This window comes from Papio anubis, chromosome 13 (assembly GCF_008728515.1).
Source record: "Papio anubis isolate 15944 chromosome 13, Panubis1.0, whole genome shotgun sequence".
Classification (NCBI taxonomy): domain Eukaryota; kingdom Metazoa; phylum Chordata; class Mammalia; order Primates; family Cercopithecidae; genus Papio; species Papio anubis.
In genome coordinates this window covers 97,316,497-97,342,633 of record NC_044988.1, presented here as the reverse complement: position 1 = coordinate 97,342,633, position 26,137 = coordinate 97,316,497, and the positions used below count along the sequence as shown (strand labels likewise).

At 51.8% G+C, this 26,137-nt stretch overlaps 1 protein-coding gene across 1 annotated transcript in view; it reads left to right on the top strand.

Annotated features, from left to right (window-relative positions):
- Positions 1 to 381: 381 nt before the first annotated feature.
- ENG (endoglin) overlaps positions 382 to 26,137 on the top strand; it is a 44,054-nt gene continuing 18,298 nt past the window's right edge. The window contains exons 1-2 of the mRNA XM_031654540.1: positions 382 to 855; positions 12,261 to 12,412. Coding sequence (XP_031510400.1) covers positions 459 to 855; positions 12,261 to 12,412 — 549 coding nt within the window. The 5' untranslated portion in view covers positions 382 to 458. The remainder of the gene's footprint in view (positions 856 to 12,260; positions 12,413 to 26,137) is intronic.

Genomic DNA, 26,137 nt, shown 5'->3' with positions numbered 1-26,137 from the left:
GGTTTGGTGCCTGACAAGACATGAGGTGGTGGAGGTGGGCAGGATCCCGGCGCTACCCTCTTCTTGAACCAGTGATCTGAACACATCGGATCTCTGTTTCCTCATCTGCAAAATGGGATCATTGAGCTCAGGGGGTCACAAATTCCACAGGAACTACTTTAGCCAAGCCCAGCCCCGTGAAAGGCCCGCTCGGTGGGCTGTTAGGGTGATTGTTTTCATCTGTGGGGCTGCCTGATGCGTCCCCACCCGCCGGCCTTGGAGAGGGTGGGATGGGAGGGGTGGGGTGCTTGGGGAGACAAGCCTAGAGCCTGGGTCCTCCCACCCCACTGCCTCCCCCCATCCCAGGGCCCCCCACCCAGTGACAAAGCCCGTGGCACTTCCTCTACCCGGTTGGCAGGCGGCCTGGCCCAGCCCCTTCTCTAAGGAAGCGCATTTCCTGCCTCCCTGGGCCGGGCTGGATGAGCCGGGAGCTCCCTGCTGCCGGTCAGACCACAGCCTTCATCTGCGCCCTGGGGCCAGGACTGCTGCCGTCACTGCCATCCACTGGAGCCCAGCACCCCTCCCCGCCCATCCTTCGGACAGCAACCCCAGCCCAGCCCCGCGTCCCTGTGTCCACTTCTCCTGACCCCTCGGCCGCCACCCCAGAAGGCTGGAGCAGGGACGCCGTCGCTCCGGCCGCCTGCTCCCCTCGGGTCCCCGCGCAAGCCCACGCCGGCCCCGGCGCCCACCCGCAGCCCTGCCTCTGGACACCGGATAAGGCCCAGTGCACAGGACCCCGCGTGGACGGCATGGACCGCGGCGCGCTCCCTCTGGCTGTTGCCCTGCTGCTGGCTGGCTGCAGCCTCAGCCCCACAAGTAGGTGTCCAGGGACCCGGGGTGGGGAGACTCGGCCTCTGGTGCACAGACCAGGCCCCAAGTATTCCCGGCCTCCTTCCTGTATCCTGAGCTCACGCCCAACGGAGTCATCCATGGGGCTTTGGAGGGTCACCGACCCTCCCAGTTTGCTGGAACTAAACGATTATACAGGACTTTCAGTGTTGGAAAGCCTCGGGCAAACTGGGCTGACTCTTTCACTTCAACCCTGGTCTCTGGCGTCTGCTCACCCAGCTGTGTTCCATTACTCCCCGGGAAGCCTAGGTCCTAGAATGCTGTGCAGCCACAGGAGAGTTTCCTGCCCTCTCTGAGCCTTGAGTTTCCCCATGAGGAATGGATGGGAAGGAGGGCCCACAGCCTGGGCTCTGAGCACTGGCTCTGGGTTCAAATGTCACATAGGCACTTCCCTGTGGTGTGATCTTGGGGGACTGCCTTCGGGCCCCTGAGCAAAGCGGGGATGACAACAGACTTCCCTCTCAGAGCTGCTGAGAAGGTTGGTGGTGAGGGATCATTGCAGAGAGGGCTCTGACAGACTGGCCCCTTCTGTGTTGTTTTATTTTTAAGTTCCTCCAGCTCACCTTCCCCAGGGCCTTTGAGTAGCTCCTAAAACCGAACGGGCCAAGGCTGCAGGGCCCTGCTCTGCCTCCCTCCCACCTCCCTGATCTTCAGGAAGGGTGCGGGAGTGGGTGCCGGCCAGGTTAGGGATTCTGTGGGGCTCCTCAGTCTGGGGGGCTCTTCCAAGGGGTCATGGCCTGTGCTGCTTTCTGAAACTGACAAGAGGAGGGGCCGTGAGGAGCCAGGGACCCCCAGCCCCAGGTCCCACTCCCTATCCCTCGGCCACCTCAAGCCACTGGCTGGTCCTGTGGACAATCCTTTGACCCACCTGCGTATCCAGGGGCTTTCTGATGGATCTAGGGGAAGAGGGGCAGAAGCGAGCTGCGAGTGTGGGGAGGAAGGGGAAGGAAAACAGCGGTGGGGCAGCCACCGTCTCCCCCCGTCCCCACCTGACGGCATTTTAGAGTCCCTCATTCTAGGTCTCTAAAGCTCTGCCCACCACCTGACTGATAGGAAACTGAGTCTCAGACATATTAAGTGACTTAGCAGGGATTTCACTCCTGGCCTGAGGCTCCCTAAATGTTTGCTCCTAGCAAGGTGTGATAGGGCAAACCTTCTTAATGCGGCTCACAACGACCCTGCAAGATGGCTGCCGTCATCGTCCCCATTTTACAGAAGAGAAAATGGAGGCTCTAACCTGCCAAGTTCACACGGCTAAGACGAAGCCCCTGCCTAAGCTCCAAGATCCCCCTCCCACACATTGCTCGCTGCAGTAACACTCTCTTCCTCTTGGTCATTACAGAAAGGTGCATGCAGACATTCAGGGCCTGGTTTTTAAGGATCAAAGGCAGTGGTGTGCTGGTAAATAATTAACAACGGGGTGGGGGGCTCGGTCTGTAGCGTTTGTGGATTTCCACAGCGTTTAAGTACTCCCACCTGGCTGACTTCAAGCCACCAACTCACCAAGCTTGTGGCTGGGAATCAGTGCCCAGTGCACCTGGCAGTTGGTTCTCCAGAGTCTCTGCAGGCGCAGATCACATCGAGAGCAGAGATGACAGTCAGGGGTGTAAAACGATTAGGAAGAAATGCGTTTGGACATTCATGCTCTTTTAAAAATATATAGTAATAGCTATGTAACAGCCAGTTGGAAAAACTCCTGGAAATGTATCAGTCTGCTTCTATGAACAGGTAGGAGCTGGTCCCAGTGCACCAGGGGTCATAGGCTCAAAGATACAACAGACCATCAACCCAACTCATTTATGGTCTGGGAAGCTGAGGCCCATGGAAGGCAGAGGGGAGCCTGGGGCCAGGGCCTGGAACCCAGATCTCCATGCCGGGGCTGGGGGTAGGAGTGACCCCGACATCCTAGAAATGGGTCTAGAATTTGGGGCCACCACTTGGAAGAATCTCCTAAAACTGTAGCTTGCGTGTAACTTGTTACCCTCACAAATCAACTTTCAGAAGTCAGCCTTCTAGAGTTACTCGTCCAACTCGGTAAAGATGTGTGGTCCATGGGTACCTGTAACAAAAATCCGGTAACTGGAAATGATCTAAATGTCCATGAGCAGAGACTCTTAATAAATTACCATGGAGTATCATGCAATAGGCACCAAGAAGACAGAGCTATATGAACACTGCCATGGATGGATGTCGGGGACACACTGTTAGGTGCCCAAACAACAATAATTCCATTTAGGCAACATTAAAATAGTAATAATGTACAATATGCAATAGAGAAAATTCTGGAATAGAATTTTCTATTTAACCCACTATTACTGTTCTCTGGCCTGGGGTTTTTTCTATGGGACTTTCACTTTCTTTTTAACATTTTTTTGAGATGGAGTCTTGCTCTTGTCACCCAGGCTGCAGTACAATGGCATAATCTAGGCTCACTGCAACCTCCGCCTCCCGGGTTCAAGCGATTCTCCTGCCTCAACCTCCTGAGTAACTGGGATTACAAGTGCCGGCTACCACACCCGGCTAATTTTTTTATTTTTAGTAGACACGGGGTTTTGCCATGTTGGCCAGGCTGGTCTCGAACTCCTGACCTCGTGATCCACCCACCTCAGCCTCCCAAAGTGCTGGGATTACAGGTGTGAGTCACTGTGTCTGGCTGGGACTTTGACTTTCTAAGACACACTTTCCTGTCATGTTGGGGTTTTTTTTGTTTTCTTTTGTTTTGTTTTAAGAACAAGCAGTCCAGGTGCAGTGGCTCACGCCTGTAACCCCAGCACTTTGGGAGGCTGAGGAGGGTGGATCACCTGAGGTCAGGAGTTCAAGACCAGCCTGACCAACATGGCAAAACCCTGTCTCTACTTAAAATACAAAAATTAGCCAGGCGTGATGGTGGGCGCCTGTAATCCCAGCTACTCGGGAGGCTGAGGCAGGAGAATCGCTTAACCCTGGGAGGTGGAGGTTGCATTGAGCTGAGATCAAGCCACTGCATTCCAGCCTGGATGATAGAGTGAGACTTTGTATCAAAAAAAAAAAAAGAAAAAAAAAGAACAAACATGTAGAGATTTTTTTTAAGCAATTAAAATTAACCATATAGCTGCCTCAGCCTGCCCCTAAAAAAAAAAAAAATAGAGAAAAGGGAAAAAATTACCTCAGAACTCCTTTATTGATACAGGTACTGTTAGTACAGTGGTAGATGGCTTACTAGTTTTTTTTTTTTTTTTTTGACTTTTTAAGCTACTTTTAATCCAGGGGGTCCACATCTCGGGAGTCTTTGGTCTACTTCTTTCGAACCAGGTCTCCATGTTGTCCTGTGAACTCTATGACCATTCTCTTGCAGTTCTGGAATATTCTGTCCCATCAACCTGTCACTGTTTGCTTAGCAGATCCCTTATTGTTAAATATTTAGGTGGTTTCTCCTTTGTTCTAGTTATAAATACCACCGCCATGCACAGTTTTGGTACGTGCGCCTTTTCCTGTATTTTGGATTATTTCATGTGGATTGCGTCCCGGCAGCAGGGTTGCAGGGGCTCGTGGCCCGTGCTGGGCGACTGGGATTGAAGAGTGTTCGTGGGTGTGGAGGATCCTTTGCTGGAGGACTTGAAGTCCCCATGCTGCTGGCTGTCTGTGTCGGGGTCTGGGACTCGCTGGAGAAGGGTCAGTGGTGCAAGGCTGAGACCTCAAACGCCCATCTCTTAGAGGCTGCGTTCCCATTTGCTGGGAGGAAAAGGAGGCTGGAGCAGGAGCCATGTGAACTAGGAGAGGGTGGGCTCCCCAAGACATGGGGAATGTGACTATTAGGATTCTCCCTCACCTCAGCCAGACAGATGTGACCCAGAGGAACAGAGTGACTTGCTTGTGGTCACAGACGGGTTGGTGCTGGGCCCTCTGGTGACAGACCCATTCGTTTGCCCCAGGGCTGGAGGTGGATCTGAGCAAGAGTGAGGCGGCCACCTCCCCTCTGTCCCCAGCATGTCAGGCAGAGGGCCAGCTCCTCCTGGCCTGTATCCCTAGTTTACAGATGAGAAAATTGAGGCTTGGGACAAATGATAGGTCCAAATTTCAACTCCAGGCTGTCTGCTTCCAAATTCAGCTTTTTTTCCCCACAACTTTTGTGGCTTGGATGCTGGAGACCTGGAGAACTGTTTACCCTGGCTCTGGGACCCCACTTCCTAGTTCCAGCCCAGGCTTTGGGGCACCAGCCTTGGAGGCTGAAGGGGACCCTCATCTAGGGTTCAGCTGGCTTCAACCCCTGTGGCAGGGGTGGAGATGGGGTAAAGAGATGGTATAACAACTGACATTTATTCAGCACTTACAGTATGCTAGACACTGCTCTAAGTATGTGTACTGTCAGACTTAACGCTTGCAAAAGCCCTACAAAGGAGACACCCTTTCTGCCCCTATTTAACAGATGGGGAGACTGAGGCACTCGTATAACTCAGTCAGGTGACAGAATTTACCCAAGTAACACTGCCCTGAAATGAGCCGCTGGGGCATGAGCCCTGGGCCTAATCACTGCAGTGTGCTGCCGCAGTGGAGAGAATGAGGATCTTCCTGTTGCCTGATCTTCTCCCCGCAGGCACTGAGCCTTCTCCCTGGTCCCCATAACAGCCCTCCCATCCGGGGCACAACCCCTGGGACCCTGCCTTTACCTTCAGCAGCCCCATCTATGCCCTGCCGTCTCTTCCTGCCTTCATCCTTAGGTGAAACCTCAGACTGTCAGACCCCCCAGTAGAACTTAGAATATGTCTTATCCACCCCTCCCTCTCCCCTACCCACTAGCCGTGGGGAAGCAGAGTCCCAGAATGGTGGGGGGACTTGATGTGGGTCACCCAGCAGGTCAGAGGCAGCCCTGATCAGCCAGTTCCACAAATGGATGTTTGTGGTGTTAGAAACAAAATGCTTGTTCCTCAGTGCCGCAAAGAAATAGCACTCAAACATAAATTTCATTTTTCAGCAAGGCAATTTTTACTTCTATACAAGGGTGCGACTCAAGAATGGAGTAATGGCGAGAGCACACCTGAACAAGGGAGGGAAAGGGGTTCTTATTCCTGACGCAGGTAGCCCCTACTGCTGCGTCGTTCCCCTATTGGCTAAGGTTGGACCTCACAGTCTAAGCTAATTCCAATTGGCTATTTTAGAGAGAGCAAGGGTATGAGCCAGAGTGGCGGGGTGAGTAGTTTGGCAGGAAGGATGGTTTGGAACAGGTAACTAAAGGTGACTTAGGTCAAAGCAGGTGACCAGGGGTGAGGTCAAAGCAGATGACCAGGATGAGTCAGGACGGAACAGGTGACCAGGGGAACAGATGTGAACTACTGATTAAAACTGGTGGAAAAGGTTGTTTACTGAAACTACGAGGAAGTTAAACTTTAAAATGGGGGACAAATAACTGAACATACTGACATACTGATTCTCTGAAGAGAAATCTAGAACTCACTGTATCCAACAGTGGAAATGGATGTTTGCTCTGAGCCCTGGACTAAGTGATTGGAACATGGAATGGTGTGGACTCTCCTTGTCCTGGAGAAACTCACTGTCTGCTGGGAGTGCGGACACACTGGCAAATCTAAGCAGCACACCTGGGCATGTATGGGTCTCCAAGGACATCCAAGGACAGATGCACCTAAGAAAGGAGGGACCGGCTTCAATGAGATTTTCAGGACAGGGTTTTAAAGGATGAATAGAAGTTGGCTAGGAGCTGGGCATGGTGGCTCATGCCTGTAATCCCAATGTTTTGGGAGGCTAAGGTGGGAGGATCACTTGAAGCCAGGCGTTCAAGACCAGCCTGGGCAACATAGTGAGACTCTTTCTCCACAAACATTTTTAAAACTGAGTCAGGCATAATGACTCATACCGGTAGCTGCTTGGGAGGCTGAGGCAGAGGATTGCTTGAGGCCAAGAGGTGGAGGCTACAGTGAGTTATGATTGCACCACTGCACTCCAGCCTGGGCAAGTGAACAAGACCCCGACTCTCCAAAAAAAAAAAAAAAAAAAAAAAGGCCAGATGGTCAAACAAAGGATGAGCGTTGATCTGGGAAAGGGCATGGCAGGGGTAGGAAGCGAGGTGTGTTTAGGGGAAGAGCCCACATCTCCCCTGACTGGGCATAAATAATTGTGACGGTTGTCACCAGTTCCTGAGCAACCCCCACTTCTCAGGAGCCGGCCTAGCGCTGTGCAGGGGTAATTTACTGGCCTGCTTGCCAACTCCATAGGAAGCTGTTATGATGACCTTCATCCCCATGTTACAGATGAGAATACTGAGGATGGAAAGGCAGCGGGCGGGTGGAAGAATCAGGACCTGAACCTTTGGCATCTGTCAAATCGCTGTGCTTTTCATCTCTACTGTAGGCTGCAGTGCAGGAACTTGACCCCGCAGGCATGGTGGAACCATGGGGGAGTCCGGGGCCAAGGCATGCTGAGACCTCCTGGTGGCTGGGGGCAGTGGCTGGGCTGGATGCTGGGAAACCTGGGAGGCTGTAATCGGACCTAAAAAGGGTAAAGAGTGGCCAGGAGGTACTGAACAAGATGGGGCAGGCCTTGCAGCAAAAAAGACCTTGTTGAAAAGTATCTTCCTTGGGAGGCCGAGACGGGTGGATCGCTTGAGCCCAGGAGTTTGAGACCAGCCTGGGCAATATGGCGAAACCTGTCTCTACAAAAAATACAAAAATTAGCTGAGTGTGGTGGTCCACCTGTAGTTACTCAGGAGGCTGAGGCATGAGAATTGCTTGAACCTGGGACGGAGAGGTTATAGTGAGACAAGATCGAGACACTGTACTCTGGCCTGGGTGACAGAGCGAGACTCTATTTCAGAAAAAAAAAAAAAAAAGCAGGGGCAGTGGCGGTGCAGGGGGGAAGAAAAGTATCTGTCCTGGTGTGATGAAATAATATTGACAGCTTCTGTGTCTGGGGCACCTACTCAGTACCAGGCACTTGACAGGGGTTACCCCATCAAACTGACACACACAGCCTGCGAATGCCTGCTGCTTGCTGGAGCCAGACTGTCTGGGTGTAAATCCAGGCCCTCACACTTAGTAGCCGGGTCACCTCGGGCACATTCTTGAACCACCCTGGTCTTCAGTTTCCTCGAGTGTGCGTGGGTGTAATAATAGCAGTTGCCCGCCTCATAAGGCTGCTGTGAGGATCAAATGAGTTCACTTGTGTAAAGCCTTGAAATGCTACCTAGGCTCCCAGTAAGCATGATGGGAGCATCTGCAGCGATTATTGGTGGCCTGCAAATGGGGAAACTGAGGCTCAGAGAGGTTAGGCTTCTGCTCAAGGTGACCAGCATTTTAAGAGGCAGAGCTGGGATTTGACCCAGGCCATCTGGCTCCAGAGCTGTTTTTCTTGATCATCCTCCAAGGTGCTGGAGGTAGCCGTTTGGAAAGTCTGGGAGGTGCTGTGTGCACGTGGGTGGCGAGGGTGGAGAGGGGACAGTGGTGGGAGGTGGCTCCTGGGTCTCTCACTTGGGGCTCCAGTCACCCAGGCCCCCAGCGGCTCCTCCTCTGACCCAGTCCCGGGAGGCCCTGGCGTTTCCCTTGGTGCCAGGGGATTGTTTTCAACTTGGTCTGGGCCCGCCTCAGGCTCCGGGAGACAGGCCCAGGCGTCACACTCCCTCCTGTCTCCCCATTCTCGTCTGCGGGGTGGGGGCGGCCAGGATTCGAAAAGGCCCCAAAATAAATGGACCTCTTATCTGATCTCCCCGCCAGGCCTGTTATCTGATCATTACATAATGGCCAGGCCTGTGGCCTCTCCCGCTGGCTGACGGCATGGAGGAGGCGGCCCCAGGCGGCCCCAGCAATCCGGGAGGAACTGGGGTTCCTGGAAGTCTGGGGAGGGGGCAGGGAAAGTCCCAAAGGGAAGGAGGGAGCCGCTGCGATAATCTGCAGGCCAGACACTGGGTCATGTCGGGAGACGTGGGTCCCCGGCCCGGCCTGGTCAGCCACGTCCTGTGAGACTTGACCTGTCCCGCCCCTCCAGGCCTCAGTCTCCCCATCTGAGTAGGAGGGGCTTAAACTAGGTAAGAGCCAAGGAACCTGTGCTCACTGATGACAAAAGGAGAGGGTGGGGAGAACATGAGGGCTGGTGGGTCAGAGGGGCTGGAGACAGGAGATGGTACCGGCCCTTGATTTTGTTGGGGTAAGAGAGACCCCAGTGACCTCTCCATCCAGAAGGACCGTCACCTGGAGGCCACCCCATCCCGCCACTACACCCCACCCCACCCCTTAGACCAGTCAATTCTACAGTGACTGAAGTCAGTAAAATAACTGTAATTAAGAGAGCTGCCGGCCAGGCATGCTGGCTCACACGTGGTGGCTCACACCTGTAATCCTAGCACTTTGGGAGGCTAAGGTGAGAGGATTGCTTGAGCTCAGGAGTTTGACACCAGCCTGAGCAACATAGCGAGACCCAGTCTCTACTGCAAACTTAAAAAATTAGTCAGGCGTGGTGGCGCACAACTGTAGTCCCAACGACTAGGGAAGCTGAGGCAGGAGGATCGCTGGAACCCAGGAGCTCAAGGCTGTAGTGAGCTGTGATCACACCACTGCACTCTAGCCTAGGAGACAGAGGGCAACCTTGTCTGAAAAATAAATAGAAATTTCAGAAAGAATTGCCATGTACGCAGTCTCAGGGAGTCCTCCCAACCATCTCTGTGGATCATGTAGGCTCTGTTTGTTGTCATTTTACAGACCAAGCATTGAAGCCCCACAGGGTGGAATCACCCACCAAAGCCACATAGCTGGTAAGCACTGGGCCTGAGAGGCAGGTCAGGTCAGCCTGGCTCCAGCGAGCTTGTTTTAAACCAAAATGCCACTATGTCCAGGCACTCCAGAGTCCCTGTGACATGTAGGATAGGGCCAGAGAGAGGACATATAAGGCCCGGGCCCCCGTGGCCGTCAGAGGTCCTCATCCAGATCTTCTCCTTCCCAAGACAGAGCTGGGAATGGCGTTGCCATGGCAAGGGGCAGCTATCTCACGTCCTTTGCTGACTTCTGGGGCCCAGAGCCCAGCGTGCTGTGGGAAGGTGAGGACGGAGGCTGGTGAGGCTCCAGACAGCCCCAGGATTCAGAAGAAGCCTCCCTGCCCCCTCCTCCGAGCCGGCCTTGGCTGGATATGAGGCCAGTCTCTCCGTGCCCATCTTTGATCTCCAAGAAAACAGGAAGTGAGCGCGACAAGATGGAGACACAAACTTCCAAACAGTCTCCCCTTCTGTCCTCCTTCCCTCCTCCGGAGCCCCCTTCCCCCGGCACATTCCTCAGGACGAGGTGTAGGAACCTCATTTCCTTTTCCGACCCTGCTGGGTCCGGGTGAAATTCCATTCCTTTCCCTCAGGACCTGTGTTTCCGGGCTCTGCGGCCTGCTCCGGCAGCCTCCCTCCAAACCTGGGCCGCCTTCTCGGCTCGCTCTATCCCTTGGGGCTAGGGAACTCTCAACCCCTTCAGACCATTGCTCCCACCACCTTGAGGCACAAGAGAGGAAGCTTTGTCTCCTGATCTCAGCTCCTGCCTTACCATAGGGTTGCCAGATACATCAAATAAAAATAAGCCGTGTATGGTGGCTCATGCCTGTAATCCCAACACTTTGGGAGGCCAAGGTGGGAGGATCCCTTGAGTCCAGGAATTCAATACAGCCTGAGCAACATGGTGAAACCTCATCTCTACAAAAATGAAAAAATTAGCTGGGTGTGGTGGTGCATGCCTGTAGTTCCAGCTACTCAGGAGGCTGAGGTGGGAGAATCACTTGAGCCTGGGAGGTCGAGGCTGCAGTGAGCTATGATTTCGCCACTGCACCCCAGCCTGAGCAACAGAGCAGAGTCTGTCAAAAAAAACAAAAAATAGGCCGGGCACAGTGGCTCATGCTTGTAATCCCAGCACTTTAGGAGGCCAAGACAGGCGGATCACCTGAGGTCGGGAGTTCGAGATGAGCCTGACCAACATGAAGAAGTCCCATCTCTACTAAAAATACAAAAAATTAGCCGGGCGTGGTGGCGCACGCCTGTAATCCCAGCTACTCAGGAGGCTGAGGCTGGAGAATCACTTGAACCTGGAAGGCAGAGGTTGCAGTGAGCTGAGACCACACCATTGCACTCCAGCCTGGGGAACAAGAGCAAAACTCCGTCTAAAAAAAAATAAAAATAAAAAATGAAAAATAATTTTAAAAAATAAATAATAAAAATATAGGAGACTGGCCGGGCGTGGTGGCTCACGCCTGTAATCCCAGCACTTTGGGAGGCCGAAGCGGGCGGATCACCTGAGGTCAGGAGTTCAAGACTAGCCTGACCAACATGGAGAAACCCTGTCTCTACTAAAAATACAAAATTAGCCAGGTGTGGTGGTGCATGCCTGTAACCCCAGCTACTTGGGAGGCTGAGGCAGGAGAATCGTTTGAACCCAGGAGGCGGAGGCTGCAGTGAGCTGAGATCACACCATTGCACTCCAGCCTGGGCAACAAGAGCAAAACTCCATCTCAAAAAATATATATGTATGTATTTATATATGTATATCTGTATATGTATATATGTATATATGTATATGTGTATATATATCTGTATATGTATATATGTATATCTATATATGTATATATGTATATCTATATATGTATATATGTGTATATATATCTGTGTATATATGTATATATCTATATATGTATATCTATATATGTATATATGTATGTATATATACACATATATATGTGGCCCAGTGAAATCTGAATTTCAGATAAACAATGAAAATTTAGTATAAGTATGTTCTTTTTTTTTTTTTTTTTTTTTGAGACGGAGTCTCGCGCTGTGTCACCCAGGCTGGAGTGCAGTGGCGCGATCTCGGCTCACTGCAAGCTCCGCCTCCCAGGTTCACGCCATTCTCCTGCCTCAGCCTCCGAGTAGCTGGGACTACAGGCGCCCGCCACCACGCCCGGCTAGTTTTTTGTATTTTTAGTAGAGACGGGGTTTCACCATGTTAGCCAGGATGGTCTCGATCTCCTGACCTCGTGATCCACCCGCCTCGGCCTCCCAAAGTGCTGGGATTACAGGCTTGAGCCACCGCGCCCGGCCAGTATAAGTATGTTCTGTGCAATATTTGCAATATACTAATACTTCAAAAAATTTACTCATTGTTTATCTGAAATTTGAATTTAGCTGGGTGTCCTTTTATTCATCAATCCTTTACGTAGTAACACTGACCTTGGGCAGGAGATGTTTCCTCTCCAAGCCTTGGTTTTTCAATCCATGGAATAAATATAATGATATCCACCTCGTAAGGTGGCTGTGATGGTGCAGGAAAGCCCTTAGCTCATGTCAAGTCCCTAGGAGAAGTTTGGAAAGTAGGAGTCATTGCCATCACCTTATTCTCACCTAGCCTCTTTCTGGATTTCTCCAACAGGTCTTGCAGAAACAGTCCATTGTGACCTTCAGCCTGTGGACCCCGAGAGGGGCAAGGTGACATATACCACTAGCCAGGTCTCGAAGGGCTGCGTGGCTCAGGCGCCCAATGCCATCCTTGAAGTCCATGTCCTCTTCCTGGAGTTCCCAAGGGTGAGTGTCCCATGGCAGGGTCGGGTGCGGGCTCAGAGGAAGCTCCAAGGCAGAAGGGGTGAGGGGTGCCTTCCTTGTGGCGTCCCTGGGGCAGTGGCTGAGTCCTCATTAGGCCCCCTGCCAAAAGAGTGATGTGGGCATCTCAAAGGGCCCATAAGAGGTGCCATTTCTAGGGGCAGGGTCTGGATCAGGGCAATCTTGTGGGTGCCACCACAAGACTCAGGTGGGAAGAGCTGAGTAGAGAAGAGCCAGATGGGTGGGGGCATCAGGCGAGCCTCGTTTATGCACCTCCGATGGTGGAGACCTCACGGAATCTTAGAGGACGCACGCAGCTTCTCTCTAGGGAGCTCGGACTTTGAAAAGTGCTTCTTGGGCCAGCCGTGGTGGCTCACGCCTGTAATCCCAGCACTTTGGGAGGCCGAGGCAGGTGGATCACGACGTCAGGAGATCGAGACCATCCTGGCCAACATGGTGAAACCCCGTCTCTACTAAAAATGCAAAAATTAGCCGGGCATGGTGGCGGACGCCTGTAGTCTCAGCTACTTGGGAGGCTGAGGCAGGAGAATGGCGTGAACCCGGGAGGCGGAGCTTGCAGTGAGCCGAGATCACGCCACTGCACTCCAGCCTGGGAGACACAGCGAGACTCCGTCTCAAAAAAAAAAAAAAAAAAAAAAAAAAAAATTAATAACATCTTTGTTAAGCGCTATGTGCTAGAGACGGTGCTAGGGCCAACTCTATGCCAGGAATTAAGCATCTCACATGTATTAAGCCTCCTGAGGCTCATCTGCCAGGGTCTGTTATTATCCCCACTTCTTGGAGAAGGAAACTGAGGCTGGCTGAGAGCAGTGGAGTGACATGCCCCGGGCCAGAGTTCACACCAGATCCCTGGGGATGCCAGAGCCAGCCTGCCACTTGGTTCCCCAGGTGGATCTCAGTATTCACGTGGCTTCTGGCCTGGTTGGACTGGAGGTTACACCTGGTTGATGTGGCCTTAGGTCCTGATAACAACTTCGCTGTGTCAGCTCCGGGTAAACTTATGGCCAGTCTGCCCCCAAAACTGTTAAGTTGCCCTGCATTTGTGCAGTGATAAGAAAGTGCTCAGACCACCAATATCGGGGGACCCTGCTCCCCACTGCCCTGCCCTCCACGAGGACTGTGGGCTTTGATAATTTCCAAATCATAGATAGTGCCAAACACACTTTGTGTGGTTTTCATAGGCATTGTCATTTTTTTTTCAAATTTGGTAATGATATTCAAAATAGGACTGCCTCTGTTAGTTCACGTTGTTTGTTTTAACGTTCAGGTCCCTGTGCCTCCTCTGGGTGACTGGGATCCCCCAACCGAATTGTTCAATACTGGGCCAGGGTGAGAGGAGGGCCCCTAGGCAGGTGTCCAGGTCTATGGGAAACAGGCGTGTAGACAGGTGTGTAGATAGCCAGCCAGGATCCAGGGGACTGGTGCATTCTCAGGGGGCACGGGGCCAGGGCACCCAAGCTGCTACAGGATTAGGCAGGGCTTGTTATGGCCACACCATCCTGAACACACCTGATCTCATCTGATCTTAGAAGCTAAGGAGACTTGGGCCTGGAAGAAGCAACGTCATGGATGTCCAGGAGCTCACCAAGGAAGGAGGTGGTGTGGAAGAGCACAGAATAGAGTGAATGCAGAGTCAGAGGGAGCAAGCTCTGTCTGGGGTCATCAGGTGGCAGGAGCTAGAGGTTCCCCAGCAGGACAGGGGAGATGGCAAAGGCTTGTTGCCATATTAAGAAGTTTATCTTTATCCTGTGAGCAATGACAGTTCTTGGAGGGATTTTAGGGGTACGGCAGGGGGCCACTGTGACTCATGCCATATTCCAAGAATCCCTCAGTTCATGACAACAAAATCTTCCCGTCAGCCTCTGCGTCTTCTAGGGAACTCGCTCCAGTGAGCTTCCACCTTTTAATTCAAGGAGCCAGGCTACAAGCTTCAGGGCTTTGAGGGATGTTCATTTGAGGAAGTGGTAGAGACATCTGGGGTCCAGGAAACCCAGGATTCAGTCCTGGATCTGTCCCTGGCCAGCACCTCGCATAGCATCTGGTGTGCCGAGGGTGGTCCTTCTCCCCACTCGCTGGTAGATACACCTTTCTTGGACTCAGGAGCTCGCCTGAGAACACAGAGTAGCAGAATCTGGTCCAGGGACCTGGCTTACACCAAATCACTCTTTTTGTTTGTTGGTTTTTTGTTGTTTTTGTTTGTTTGTTTTTGCCTCAGACTCCCAAGTAGCTGGGATTACAGGCGTCCGCCACCACACCCAGCTAATTTTTGTATTTTTAGTAGAGACAGGGTTTCACCATGTTGGAGAGGCTAGTTTTGAACTCCTGACCTCAAATGATCTGCCCGCATCGGCCTCCCAGAGTGCAGGGATTACAGGCATGAGCCACTGCGTCCGGCCCCAAATAATGTGTGACTGAATGCATGCATGCGTGCACAAATATGTGCACTGCTGTGTGACGTTGATGCAGGGATTGAGAACACAGGTTCTGGAGCCAGACAGCCCTCCAATTGAACTGCGACTCCACCTCTGAGAGGCACATTACCTTGGGCCACCTCTAAGCTTTGATTTTCCCATGGGAAACCTGGAACCATTCATTAACAGCACCTACCTCCCAGGGGTGTTGTAAGAATCCGGCGGGATGGTGCAAGCAAAACACCGAGCGCCGGACCTGCCCAGAGCGACTGCTCAACGTATGGTGGCTACGGTTATTGTTATTATTATTTCTCTCTGGGCTCCATTTCTCACCTGCAAACATCCTCATTTTGCCAGGGCTGTTACCGTTTACAGAACATCTTTGCATCAGTTGAATAATTTGAACCTCAACGGTTATTGCTACAAGATCAATGGGGCAGGCCAGGCATGGTGGCTCATGCCTGTAATCCCATCCCAGCACTTTGGGAGGCTGAGGCAGGCAGATCACTTGAGGTTAGGAGTCTGAGACTAGCCTGGCCAACATGGTGAAACCCCATCTCTACGAAAAATACAAAAATTAGCCAGGTGTGGTGGCAGGTGCCTGTAATCCCAGCTACTAGGGAGGCTGAGGCAAGAGAATCACTTGAATCTGGGAGGCGGAGGTTGCAGTGAGCCGAGTTCACGCCACTGCACTCCAGCCTGAGTGACAGAGCGAGACCCTGTCTCAAAAAAAAAAAAAAAAAAAAAAAAGATCAATGGGGCAGGGCTGTGAATTCATTTTCAACAGGGCAAGCTGAGGTCCAGTCTCACGGAGCTGGGCCTTCCTCCTCCTGGTGCTTCTTGTCTCCCTGCCCTGAGGGTTGTGCCCATGATCCTGCCAGCCCCTACTGCTGTGACCACTGAGGAACCTGTGGTTTCCCTGGGAGGCACCTTCCTCCCCAGGCATCCCCTAAGAGTGGGGTCTAGAGCTCAGAGTCCCCCTTGCACAGCCCTCACCAGGTGCCCACTCTGTGCCCAGCCTGTGTGGATGATGCAGAGAGAAGGTAGAGCCAGGGAGGCACAGGTGGCATCAGCAGCTCTGGTACTGAGTGGTGGGATCAGCAAGTGGAGCTTCAGGGGGCCGCGGGTGATGGGGCGACGAGCACTGAAGGTAGAGGAGGGAGGGGCATTAGGGAAAAGGCCGCTGGTGTCTAGCCCAATAGCAGGGTAGAGGGCATTCCAGGCAGAAGCCAGTGCATAGCAAAGGCCTAGAGGCATGGGGCTGGCCATGGTAGTGGGGGTGGTGGCTCTTAGCAGCCAGCGCAATCCCTCCTGACCTATGGCTGGCTTCTTCGATCCCTGGCACAGAGAAGTGGCTTTCCCGTCCATCCCTCAGAATCCTCAGATTTCCTGTGGGTGGGTGGTAGATGGGCGGTGGCAGCCGAGAGCCTTGGGGAAGTGCCGCTCAGTGCGTGTGCCGGTCAGGTCTGCAGACAGCCCCGCTGGGCAGGGGCTGGATCTCGCTGGGTCCCTGAAGGGCAGGCCGGAGCCTGGATTCCGGGAGGGGGCCCAGGGTCACATCCTGACCCTCGGAGACAGGAAACCAGCCTGGTGTCTCAGCAATTCCCGTCAGGCTGTCTGGGCCGATCTGCTGTCCTCCTAACAAACGCACAGGCAGCCAGGCCAGGGCAGAGCTGGGTCAGCACTGATTCACCGGCTCCTGGGCAAACTTGGGGCAGCTGAGACCCCACCCACCCCTGAACAGACAGAGCCCGCAGGGCCCAGCACTGACTCACTGTTGACCAGAGGGACAGGCAAGGCCACTCAGGCAGAGAGAGAGCCGGGAGGGACCTTAGCTCCCCCAGACTGTCCTGGGAGGCTGTGGGAGGCCATGGAAGGCAGCACAGCCCTCAGACTTGGGCAAAGGGGACCCCTGCCTGGGCTTGGGGGAAGCAGTTTCCCTCTGGCCCTCTGCCAATGGCAGCCCTCTCCCAGGGTGGGGAATCTGTGGGGCCAAAGGGATGTACCCCCCTGAAACCTGTACCCCTCCCTTCTAGACGATGCTCTGGGTACCCAGGACCCCAGAATCCCAAATGGCTTTGAGCCTTCTCTCAGGGCTGCAGGGATCTTTCCTGTTCCATCCTCCAGGGGAGCACTGCATGGCTACGTGAGTTCCCCCAGACCTGAAGGATGGTTGAGTTGGCTACTTGGGGAGGCAGGCATGGTAGAGTTTGGGTATCTGGGCTGAGATGTCCACACGTGGACACATGAACACCCTTGCTGGGCTGTCAGAACCACAGTGATGAAAAGGAGAAAGGACTGGGACCAGAGGCTGCCATTTGTATTCGTGTCTCAGGCCTTGCAAATATTAGAGGCAGGCTTGCTGAAGGGGCAGGATTGCGGGTTGAGGGGATCAGATGGCCTGAGCAGGGATTGTGCCTGCCCTCTTACTGCTGCATCCTTGGTGTTAAGCTCGGAGTCAGCCAAAGAATCAATATCTGTTGGATGGATGGATGGATGGATGGATGGATGGATGGATGGATGGATGGATGGATGGATGAGTGCTCGAATCGTCGTCGATCGTCGATAAAGTCGTCGATAAATGCGTCGATCGATCATCGCGTCGTCGATCGATCCAGATCGTCGATCCGCGTCGATCGTCGTCGATCGATCCGAAGATCGATCGATCGTCGATCGATAAAGTAAAATATCGATCGATCGATCAATCGCGTCGATCGATCCAGAAAAGATCGATCGATCGATCAGAAAAGATCGATCGATCGATCCAGAAAGATATCGATATCGATCGTCGATCGATCCAGAAGAATCGATCCGATCGTCACGATCGATCGATCGATCCGGAATCGATAGGAAGATAGATAGATAGATAAGATAGATAGATAGATAGATATAGATAGGAAGAGATAGATAGATGAATAAGATAGATAAATAGATAGATAGAATAAGATAAGATAGATAGATAGAAGTAAAATATAAGATAGATAGATAAGATAAAATATAGGAAGAGATAGATAGATAGGAAGAATGAATAGAATAGATGAATGAATGAATGAAAAGATAGATGAATAGAAAGAAAGAGAGGAAAGGAAGGAAAAGGAGAAAGGATGAAAAAAGGAAGAAAAGAAGCTATACATTCTTATAAGCATTTGGTGATTAGCTATTCCCAAGGGGGCTGATGGTGTCCCTTGCTGTTTATGTCTGGTGGTTTGGAGGGGTTGGTTTGTTCTCTGCCAAGCTCCTGAGGACAGAGTTATGCTTTTTCTGTCCTGCTTTGAGAACACAGAAGCCCCAGGCTGGGCCCAGTGCTGGCCTCTCAGACAGGCAAATGAGTTGGAGAGGTGAGGACACGTGGGCTGACCACCAGAAGGACTGGAGGTACCAGGGGCCCCCTCAGCTGAGGAAGAAGCATATCTCTCCAGGGGATTCTGGAAACCCACTCTGTGGCCATCTGGCTGGAGACCAGGACTCCTAGATGTAAAATGCTGGGACCCCCAGGAGGCGGCCTGGGATCTAGGGGCCACACAATTCTAGAACATCACTGAGCTCAGCTCCTCCCTGCACAGATGGGGAGACTGAGGCTCAGAGATAGGATGCCACAGCGAGGCATGGCTGAGAGATTTGTAGTTCTCACTAGCTGCAGCCCACCTCTAACTGGACCCATGCTTCCCAGCCCCTAAACCATGGATGGCTCTCCATGGATGACTGTGCAAGGGGAGAATCAGTGGGATTAAAAAGCTAACCAGGCCAGGCGTGGTGACGCACGCCTGTAATCTCAGCACTTTGGGAGGCAAAGATGGGTGGATCATTTGAGGTTGGGAGTTCAAGACCAGCCTGGCCGTCTCTACTAAAAATACAAAAATTAGCCGGGCATGGTGGCGGGTGCCTGTAGTCCCAGCTACTCAGGAGGCTAAACCAGGAGAATTACTTGAACCCAGGAGGTGGAGGTTGCAGTGAGCCGAGATCATGCCACTGCACTCCAGCTTGGCTGACAGAGCAAGACTCTGTCTCAAAAAAAAAAAAAAAGAAAAGAAAAAAAAGCCAAACTACTCCCACATGTTTAGCTGGGTACTGGACAACCTACTTTGCAGGCAGAATCGCACTGAAACCTCCTAAGTCTATGAAGCGGGAATGCCATTTTCCAAATCAGGAAACTGAGGCCTAGAGAGGCATGGTGACTGTCCAAGGTCATAGGCTAATGACGGAGCTCCCATCTGAATTCAGGTCTGTCTGGCTTTGATTCCTTCCCCTGCCACCCTGCCTGTAGGATCATCTGAGTTTTCTGCGGTGGACAGAGGGATGGCTGGCTCCAATCTGACCGCCTCCGGTCAGGCCCTGGGAGGGTGGGGGCTGCAGGCAGCCCTGAGGCTCCACTCCTAGAAGAATTGCTGGAAGCGACTTTCTATAAGTGGCTACTAGCACTCAGGGCCTCCTCACCGAAATCCCCCCTTCCCGCCACCAACTGCTGGGCAACAATGGCATCTGTGGGACATTGGCACAAAAATAGAAACAAGGTCTCCCGCCCACCCGCTCAGGGAGGGGGCCGGGTAGGTGCAGGCTGGCTGGGCTGGGGGTGAGGGGCTGGCCAGACTGCGGAATTCCCAGGGTCCCATGAGGAAGGCTAGGAGCTTGGCGATGGGGGCAAGGCTGGCGCCATCATTCTTTGCCTCTGGGGCCCCCAGCCAGGAGAGAAGGGGGAAGTCAGTGTGCGTGTGAGTGGCCATAGCAGTGAGTCAGGGCCGTGGGGAGGGAAATGTTTGCTGTAGAAACCCTGACTGGGTTTTTCTGGTAACCAGCTGGCTTTCAGCTTGGCCCTGCAGCTCAGAGAACCTGAGCACCCAGCTTTCCAACCCCCCTGAGTTTCCCCATACTCACTTGCCATGTGACTCAAGGCCCCCACCTCCTACCTGCCCTCAAGCCTGCAGGGAAGGACTCAGTGACAACTGAGTGGTAGCTTTGGTTCGTGAGCTCTGGGACGAGAGCTGAGTGTCCCGACAAACATCCCGAAGTTTTGGCCTCCCCGTCACCCTCACACCCAGCATGACCAGGCTGTGACCTGCACTTCCCTTTTTTTCATTTCCTTTATCCATAGCCCCACCTGGTATTGGTTCCCATCCCTGTCCTACCCCCATTTCACAGATGAGGAAAACTGAGGCATAGAGGAACAGGGACAGTGGCGGAGCAGCAGCAGGACTGGATGGCCACGGGGCTCCTTCCTCCCCACTCAGGGCCTGGCCATCAGACTGCACTCTGGCTCCTGCAGCACGCTTGGCCTGTGGGTGTCACCATGGGATGGCGGATGGATGTCCTCATCCACCACAGGCTGTGCTGTCTCCTGCTGGGGGCCCATCTCTTCATCATGTGAGCATTGCAGTTCTTTCCTCCAGGTGGGGACAAGCAGGTGGGACCGCACAGCAATGGACCGTAGGGCAATCTGGGAGAGAGGTGCAGTGGAGAGGGAGGACATGGTCCAGGGAATGCAGGCCCCACTCTGGCACCAGGATGACGTGCGCTGGGCTCCTGACTCAGTCACTCCCCAGCAACTTCTTTTTTTTTTTTGTGGGGGTGGGGGAGTGGGACAGAGTCTTGCTCTGTCACCCAGGCTGGAGTGCAGTCACACGATCTTGGTTCACAACAACCTCCGCCTCCTGGGTTCAAGTGATTCTCCTGCCTCAGCCTCCCAAGTAGCTGGGACTGCAGGTGCCCGTCACCACACCCGGCTAATTTTTGTATTTTTAGTAGAGACTGGATTTCACCATGTTGGCCAGGCTGGTCTCGAACTCCTGACCTCAAGTGATCCACCTGCCTCAGCCTCCCAAAGTGCTGGGATTACAGGTGTGAGACACCGTGCCCAGCCCCCAGCAGCTTCTATGCTGTATCTGCAAAATGGGAGAATATTGGTGCCTGCTTCCCTCATAGCTCACACCCATCCACAGCACAGGCTGGGCACCTATGAGAAATTATTTTGCAGGAATTCAGTATCAGCAATTCAAGATATTCTGCTGTTTTTTAAATAGCTTTATTAAGATAAAATTCATCCATGTAAAGTGTACAGTTGAGTGGTTTTGGTATACACACAGAGGTGTGCAAACCATATTCGATTGTTCAAGTATGCATCCCATCAGGGTAAAGAGGCTGGGTTGGGTTCATTCTCAGCAATGCTGGCAGCTCAGTTGTGCCAGTGCCTTTCCCGACACCACCCAGATGGGTATCACATTGCTCCCATGAATTTCCAGGAATGATCACAATCCTGCTTATTTATTTTTATTTTTTCTGAAGACAGGGTGTCACTACATGGCCCAGGCTGGTCTCACACTCATGGCATCAAGCGATCCTCCTGCCTCTCAAAATACTGGGATTACTTGCATGAGCCACCAAGCCTAGCTTTGCTTCTTTTTTCTTTTCTTTTCTATCTTTTGTGTGTGTGTGTGTGTGTGTGTCTGTGTGTGTGATCACAATCCTGGAACAAAATGTCATTTCGGACATGTAGATATGTATTTCATATTTTATTAAAATACAGTATTAAATCCAGTATTCAACTTTTAAGTCTTTAGAAAGCATAATTTTTGCTTTTTTTTTTTTGAGATGGAGTCTCACTCGGTTGCCCAGGCTGGAGTGCAATGGCGCCATCTCGGCTCACTGCAAGCTCTGCCTCCCTGGTTCACACCATTCTCCTGCCTCAGCCTCCTGAGTAGCTGGGACTACAGGCACCCATCACCACACATGGCTAATTTTTTTTTGTATTTTTTTAGTAGAGACAAGGTTTCACTGTGTTAGCCAGGATGGTCTCCATCTCCTGACCTCGTGATCTACCTGCCTGCGACTCCCAACGTGCTGGGATTACAGGCATGAGCCACTGTGCCTGGCCAAGAAAGCATAGTATTTTTAAAAACTGTCAGGCATGGTGGCTCACACCTGTAATCCCAGCACTTTGGGAGGCCGAGGTGGGTGAATCGTTTGAGTCCAGGAGTTCAACACCAGCCTGGGCAACATAGTGAAACCCCATCTCTACAAAAAATACAAAAATTAGCCAGGCGTACTGGTGTATGCCTGTAGTCCCAGCTACTTAGGAGGCTACGGCAGGAGGATCACTTGATCCTGAGAGGCAGAAGTTGCAGTGAGCAATCATGCCACTGCACTCCAGCCTGGGCAACAGAGGGAGACCCTGTCTTAAAAGAAAAGAAAAAGAATTATATATATAATATGTATAATATATATATATTCAAAGCTGATGAAACAATATATTTGGAAAACCAAAAGTTATAAATCCACTAGAAAACATTAATCAAAACATGAACTTATACAAACATAAATTTGAAACATATCTTATTCCATAAATTAGCATAAAATAATTATTTAAAAATAACTAACCTAAGTGGGCGCAGTGGCTCATGCCTATAATCCCAGCACTTTGGGAGGCTGAGGCAGGCAGACCACAGGTCAAGAGATTAAGACCATCCTGGCCAAAAGGGTGAAACCCCTTCTCCACTAAAAATACAAAAATTAGGCTGGGCACGGTGGCACATGCCTGTAATCCCAGCACTTTGGGAGACCGAGGCGCATGGATCATGAGGTCAGGAGTTTGAGACCAGCCTGGCCAAGATGAAGAAACCCCGTCTCTACTAAAAATACAAAAACTAGCCGGGTGCAGTGGCGAGCGCCCGTAATCCCAGTTACTCAGGAGTCTGAGGCAGAAGAATCGCTTGAACCCAGGAGGTGGAGGTTGCGGTAAGCGGAGATCGCTGCACTTTAGCCTGGGCGACAGAGCAAGACTCCATCTCAAAAAAAAAAAAATACAAAAATTAGCTGGGCATGGTGGTGCACGCCTGTAGTCCCAGCTCCTCGGGTGGCTGAGGCAGGAGGATCACTGAACCCCAGGAGGTGGAGGGTGCAGTGAGCTGAGATTGTGCCATTGCACTCCAGCATGGCAACAGAGCAAGACTCCATCTCAAAAAATAATAATAAATAAAAAACTAAATGGCACACTAAAATGAAAATTTTGTGAGTGTTTACAAGTAATTGATCATAACCAATTACAAATTGCTTTGTTCCTTCTCCACTCTCACTGCTTCACTTGTATTTTTAGTAGAGACGGGGTTTCTACTTTCTACTGCAGACGAGCCTTAAAAAAAGAAACAAAATATTTGTGACACATTGAAAATGAAAGACTATTATTTGTTCTTTTTGTGTTTTAAAGAGGAAACTTAAAAGCAAAGAGTAATGATGGTATCATTATTGAGTAACAGAAATATTTCTGGGCAGATTTTTCCAGTGGCTGAAACACTGTCTCTGGCTTTGTGATGTCCGTTGGGGAAATGACAAGATGATTAGAAGTTAACTTTCCACTGGTGTCTTCATCTTGAAATATCCTTCCCCTTTTTCATAACTTTGAAGAGAGCTTTTGAATCATCTTTTAGACTGGCAGCTTTTGTATGAGAGCACTGGGAATCTGTGTTTCAGCAAACTACATTTGTCTTTGTCCTTGTGAGTTGGTGGCAGGGCCTCTGAGGCTTACTTGTCTTTTTTTTTTTTTTTAGGTGGAGTTTCACTCTTGTTGCCCAGGCTGGAGTTCAGTGGCGCAATCTTGTCTCACTGCAACCTGCACCTCCTGGGGTTCAAGCGATTCTCCTGCCTCAGCCTCCCGAGTAGCTGGGATTACAGGCGTGTGCCACCACACCCGGCTAATTTAGTATTTTTAGTAGAGACGGGGTTTCTCCATGTTGGTCAGGTTGGTCTTGAACTCCCAAACTCAGGTGATCCGCCCACCTCAGCCTCCCAAAGTGCTGGGATTACAGGCGTGAGCCACCGCGCCCGGCCTTCCTGTCTTAGTCTCAGCACTCACCTGTTCACATGCCACTAGTTCAGAAAGCCTTTAAGGTCATTCTTTCAATAGACACTGCCTTGTGGATCGCTGTGTTCTTTTTCTTCTTGGGAATAAGGTGTAGAAAAATGTGATGTGCTACACAAAAATGTGTAGAAAAATGTGAGAGTGGCCGGGTGCGGTGGCTTATGCCTATAATCCTAGCACTTTGGGAGGCCAAGGCGGGCGGATCACCTGAGGTCAGGAGTTTGAGCCCATCCTGGCCAACATGGCGAAACCCCATCTTTACTAAAAATACAACAATTAGCTGGGCGTGGTGGCATGCACCTGTAGTCCCAGCTCCTTGGGAGGCTGAGGCAAGAGAATCACTTGAACCCAGGAGGTGGAGGTTGCAGTGAGCTGGGATCGCACCATTGCACTCCAGCCTGGGCAGGAAGAGTGAAACTCCATCTCAAAAAAAAAAAAAGAAAAGAAAAGAAAAGAAAAACGTGAGAGCACAGGCCTGTCTCCGCACGAATCCCAGCCCCTGGCTGACTTCCTGTGTCATCAAAGGCAAATGACTTCACCTCTCAGGGCTTTGGTTCCCTCATCTGTAAGTGAAAATAATGGTGGCCGGGCGCAGTGGCTCATGCCTGTAATTCCAGCACTTTGGGAGGCCGAGGTGGGCAGATCATTTGAGGTCAAGAATTTAAGACCGGCCGGGCGTGGTGGCTCAAGCCTGTAATCCCAGCACTTTGGGAGGCCGAGACGGGCGGATCACGAGGTCAGGAGATCGAGACCATCCTGGCTAACACGGTGAAACCCCGTCTCTATTAAGAAATACAAAAAACTAGCCGGGCGAGGTGGCGGGCGCCTGTAGTCCCAGCTACTCGGGAGGCTGAGGCCGGAGAATGGCGTGAACCCGGGAGGCGGAGCTTGCAGTGAGCTGAGATCCGGCCACTGCGCTCCAGCCTGGGGGACAGACCGAGACTCCGTCTCAAAAAAAAAAAAGAATTTAAGACCAGTCTGGCGAACATGCTGAAACCCCATCTCTACTAAAAATACAAAAATTAGCCAGCCATGGTGGCACTCACCTGTAGTCCCAGCTACTCAGGACACTGAGGCAGGAGAATTGCTTGACCCAGGAGGCAGAGGTTGCAGTGAGCCAAAGTTGTGCCATTGCACTCCAGCCTGGGCAACAGAGCAAGACTCTGTCTCAAAAAAAAAAAAAAAAAAAAAAGAGAATGGTAGCTCATGCCTGTAATTCCGGTACTTTGGGAAGCCGAGGTGGGAGAATTGCTTGAGCCTAGGAGGTTGAGGCTGCAGTGAGCCATGACTGCACTACTGCACTTCAGCCTGGACAGCAGAGCAAGACCCTGTCTCAAAAAACAAAGAAAAGCCAGCCTGGCCAACATAGTGAAACCCTGTCTCTACTAAAAAAATACAAAAAATCGGCCGGGCACATTGGCTCATGCCTGTAATCCCGGCACTTTGGGAGGCTGAGGCGGGCGGATCACGAGGTCAGGAGATCGAGACCATCCTGGCTAACACGGTGAAACCCCGTCTCTACTAAAAATACAAAAAAAAAAAAAAAAAATTAGCCAGGCGTGGTGGTGCATGCCTGTAGTCCCAGCTACTCAGGAGGCTGAGGCAGGAGAATGGCGTGAACCCAGAAGGCAGAGCTTGTGGTGAGCCAAGATTGCACCACTGCGCTCCAGCCTGGGCAACAAAGCAAGACTCTGTCTCAAAAAAAAAAAAAAAAAAGAAATTAATCTGGTGTGGTGGCACACACCTGTAGTCCTACCTACTCAGGAGGCTGAGGCAGGAGAATTGCTTGAACCTAGGAGACAGGTTGTAGTGAGCCGAGATTGTGCCACTGCATTCCATCCTGGGTGACAGAGCAAGACCCTGTCTCAAAAAAAAAAAAAAAAAAGTCGGGCGGGGTGGTTCATGCCTATAATCCCAGCACTTTGGGAGGCTGAGGCAGGTGGGTCACAAGGTCAGAGTTCGAGACCAGCCTGACCAACATGGTGAAACCCTGTCTCTACTAAAAATACAAAAATTAGCCAGGCATGGTAGCTGGTGCCTGTAGTCCCAGCTACTCGGGAGGCTGACGCAGGAGAATCACTTGAACCCAGGAGGCAGAGGTTGCAGTGAGCCAAGATTGCGCCACTGCACTCCAGCCTGGGTGACAGAGCGAGCCTCCACCTCAAAGAAAAAAAAAATAAAAGCCAGCCTGGCCAACATGGTAAAACTCCATCTCTAGTAAAAATACAAAAATTAGCCGGGTGTAGTAGCAGGTGCCTGTAATCCCAGCTACTCGGGAGGCTGAGGCAGGAGAATTACTTGAACCCAGGAGGCAGAGGTTGCAGTGGGCCGAGATCGTGTCACTGCACTCCAACCTGGGCAACAGAGGGAGACTCTGTCTCCTTTTTTTTTTTTTTTTTTTTTTTTGAGACAGAGTCTCGCTCTGTCGCCCAG